The sequence below is a fragment of the Buceros rhinoceros genome, unplaced genomic scaffold, assembly GCF_000710305.1.
Source record: "Buceros rhinoceros silvestris isolate BGI_N320 unplaced genomic scaffold, ASM71030v1 scaffold24610, whole genome shotgun sequence".
In the NCBI taxonomy this organism is placed as follows: Eukaryota; Metazoa; Chordata; class Aves; order Bucerotiformes; family Bucerotidae; genus Buceros; species Buceros rhinoceros.
In genome coordinates this window covers 1,642-4,949 of record NW_010388232.1, presented here as the reverse complement: position 1 = coordinate 4,949, position 3,308 = coordinate 1,642, and the positions used below count along the sequence as shown (strand labels likewise).

The window sequence follows — 3,308 nt, the reverse complement described above, 5'->3', positions numbered from 1 at the left end:
ACTCCGGTGATTACTCCACAAGGTCCTCCTCCTGCGGCCACACTGCAAGAGAGTGGGGAGGGATGCTCAGCCGCCGGAGCTGCGAGCAGCTACTGAGCACAAACGGCACCTCCGGAGTCCCTCCCGCCCTCCCACCGCATTCTGGAGGAGAGAACCAGTGGCGAATGCAGGCTCCAGGCTTCCACCAAGTCAAACTCTTTGAAACTGCAGCCCATTCCCTTGACATTTCTCCTGAACGTGACCCTTCCTGGGAAGCTCCAGGGCAGCGGTTCCACGCTCTGTCCATGATCCGCCTGTGGCTTTGCCTGGTGAGCCCACACCTCTTGTTCTGGCTCTGTCCTGTTTCTGCTCTCTGAGTGGTTTCGGAAACAGCAGGAAAACACTGAAGGCCAGTAACGCTGCTCTGGGCAAGAGCACCACGCTTCTTGGGAACAAAAGTCACTGCTCCATCACAAACCTCAGAACTGACGGCAAGAGCAGCTACAGCTTTCCAAAACAACGATGGTGCCTGAAGCTTCCTTGATTTTTATAAGAAAAGGTTCAAAACAGATGCTTTTTGTTACATCATCTCTAAAAAGACAAAACCTCCTGCAAAGTCAGAGCCCAGCAGTCTAACCCCTGGTCTTACCAAGTGTCCCAGTGTATCATGCACGAGGGGAGGGGAGGCGGCTGTCAGGACCTCCAAAGAAGTTGAAAGGATGAAATAACTTCAAAGCACCGTCCTGCCCCTCCTGCAGTACACGGCCCTGAGAGAAGAGCCCCCACTTCCCTGCCCAGCCTCTCACCCCACTCCTGGGCAGCAAACACGGGCTGGCGTGTGCGTTTCCTCTTGTTTCCATTATAAAATGGAAAAGCTCAAATGAGAACAAAGTGTTTAAGTATCAACAAAAGAGTCCCTTCCTTTGTGTCACAACACATGCTGCTGTTCTTTCTAAACACCAACGCTGGTGTACTTATAGCACAAGAAACCTGGAGAAAACCCTAAAACCAGGTATTTGGAGATTTAGGAGCCACCTGAAAAGATGAATATTTTCACTGCGCTGGGAAGCGGCACGATTCTCTCCCACCACGGGCTGGAACTGGAGTGTTTCCACCCAGCACATCAGCACACAGCACCGTGCGATGCAGCTCTGACAGAACTTGGGCGACTATTAATAAAGGTACCGCACCAAAAATATTCGCTGCTCTCTACTCTTATGCAACTTCTTGATCTTAAATTCAGGACTAAGAGTTCTGGATCAGCTTCAGCAAAAGCGCTGCAAGGCCAAGGGAAGGGTGCCACTGCCGAGCCCAGAGTCACGAAGCTCCACAGCCAGCGCTTCCGAGAGCAGGGAATGCCAGCCCCCCCATGATTCTAGTGAAAAGGGCAACTTAAATCAGAACCCAACGGCCACGGTCCTGTTTTAGCATAAATGGAATCTAATGGTTTTCCTCCCCTAACCACTAGAAACAGAACTTTCCATGCTGGAATTCCTTTTTAAATCATACAGAGCCACTAATTCTCCCTCCAGAGCCTGTGAGACATGAGCAGCTTAAGCCGTGCTGGCACGAGGGGCGAGATGCAGCAGGACGACGTCCCAAGCAATGCTGGACGGCGCAATCCTCTAGAACTTGCTCGGTGGCTTTCGGGATTATGAGCTGTTCCCAGCGCAGGTGACTCAAAACACATCCCAGGCGCCGCGAGTACCTGGGGGAAGGCGTGACCTGCAGCTCCCACAAGGACGGCAAGCTCAGGAGAGGGAGGTTCACCGTCACCCGAGGGATCTGGCACCCATCGCTGCCGAAACGCGATGCTGGACCACGAGGCTTCAGCGTGTTTCACAGCCCAGGCGGCCCCCAGCTCCCGCTTCCCCCCAGCCCGAGGAAAGGTCTCGTTGTGGATCTAGAGTTAGTATCGACCGCGGGGGAAAGCGTCGGGGGAGACATTTGCGGTTACTACGCAGAGCCCAGAGGAGCTGGCAGGAAGGAGACGTGCAGGGGAGGGGCAGGGGGGGGAGAGCTCCGACCGCAGCGCCGGGGGTCTTTACCTGCTCTGGCCAGCATCTCAAACTCGGACACCGTCTCCCGCAGAGGCTGCGTACCTTTAGTGGACGCTTCGCTAAACGAGAGCTCCTGGCTTTCGTTGCGGGGCAGCGCCTCGGTGCCGCTCACCCGGGACGGCTTGAGGAACACCTTGGGCTCGATATCCAGCTCAAACTGTTGGAAAAGCAGGGCAGGGAGAGCCACGTCAGCAGCTCCCTGGGCTCCCCCCGTGCCCCCAGTGAAGGGCTCACCACCAAAAGGAGGGTGAAGGAGGCACTTTCTCCGGCTTTACTTTATCTTAAACTACCAGAGACTGATGTGGAGGTTCAGGAAGAGCCAGGGAACAGGCTAGGCTGTCTCCAGGTACCCTGGAGATGACGGGACCCACAACCCAACCCTCAGGTTCCCACCTCCCGCGTATGTGGGCAACACATCTTTACCTTGACAGAGCTGTTTTCAAACATATCCACAGTCATTTCCTCCTCTTCCTCCTCCTCTTCCTCAGCTGTGGATTCAACAACCATTCCCGGGAACTTCTCAACGCCACAGAACTGCAGGAAGATGGGGGCTCGGCTCGAGTTGCGCTGGATTTCCACCCGCAAGATGCCGTCGCGTGGCCATTTGTCCCGCACGTGCTCCAAGCAGTTGATGGGCGAGCGCGAGAAGGCGATGTGAATGTAAGCCAGGATGAAGAGCACAAAGAGAGCCTGCACAGCGGGAGACAAAGCGGGGACCATCAGCCCAACCAGCCTTGGCTGTTTCCAGAGAAACTGCCCTAGTTTCAACTGTCTCTTCTTTGCCCATAAAGGTGCCCAGTGGATTTGGACAAATAGATTTGCATATACACAAGAGCTTTGTGCCTCCAGCACCCGTGTGTCTGCTTCAACCCCAGCCCAGAATCGGGCAATTTCAGCACCACTGTGTCCACCCCAGTGACAGCAGCAGGAACAATCTCCTCCTGTCCGCAAGACCAGAGCGGCCACCGGTCCCTGCGCACCATGTGGCCTGCTGAAAGCCCAGGTCACACACACCCCAAATCGGCCACACACCGCCCTGATGTGTGAGGAGGCTCCAAAGTGGACGGAAAGAAACGGGAACGCCTCTGTGGCTTCCAGCCATTCCCTCCTCAGCACAAAGCGCTATCTGATGAAGCTGAAGAAGACTGACCAGCTTCACAACGACAGAACAAGGTAAACCTCAACACAGGAGCAGGACAAGCCAAAGCTATGGCAGGGCAGATCCAGCTCGCTGCTCCGAGGGACGGGCTCTGCCACGGGGGAGGCTGA

The 3,308-nt window shown here is 55.4% G+C and overlaps 1 protein-coding gene across 1 annotated transcript in view; it reads right to left on the bottom strand.

The window, feature by feature from the left end:
- Window positions 1-3,308, bottom strand: part of TMEM259 (transmembrane protein 259) — a gene marked incomplete at both ends in the record, with an annotated part of 9,719 nt that overhangs the window by 4,773 nt on the left and 1,638 nt on the right. Inside the window, 3 exon segments of the mRNA XM_010145266.1 lie at window positions 1-42; window positions 2,082-2,196; window positions 2,463-2,729. Coding sequence (XP_010143568.1) covers window positions 1-42; window positions 2,082-2,196; window positions 2,463-2,729 — 424 coding nt within the window.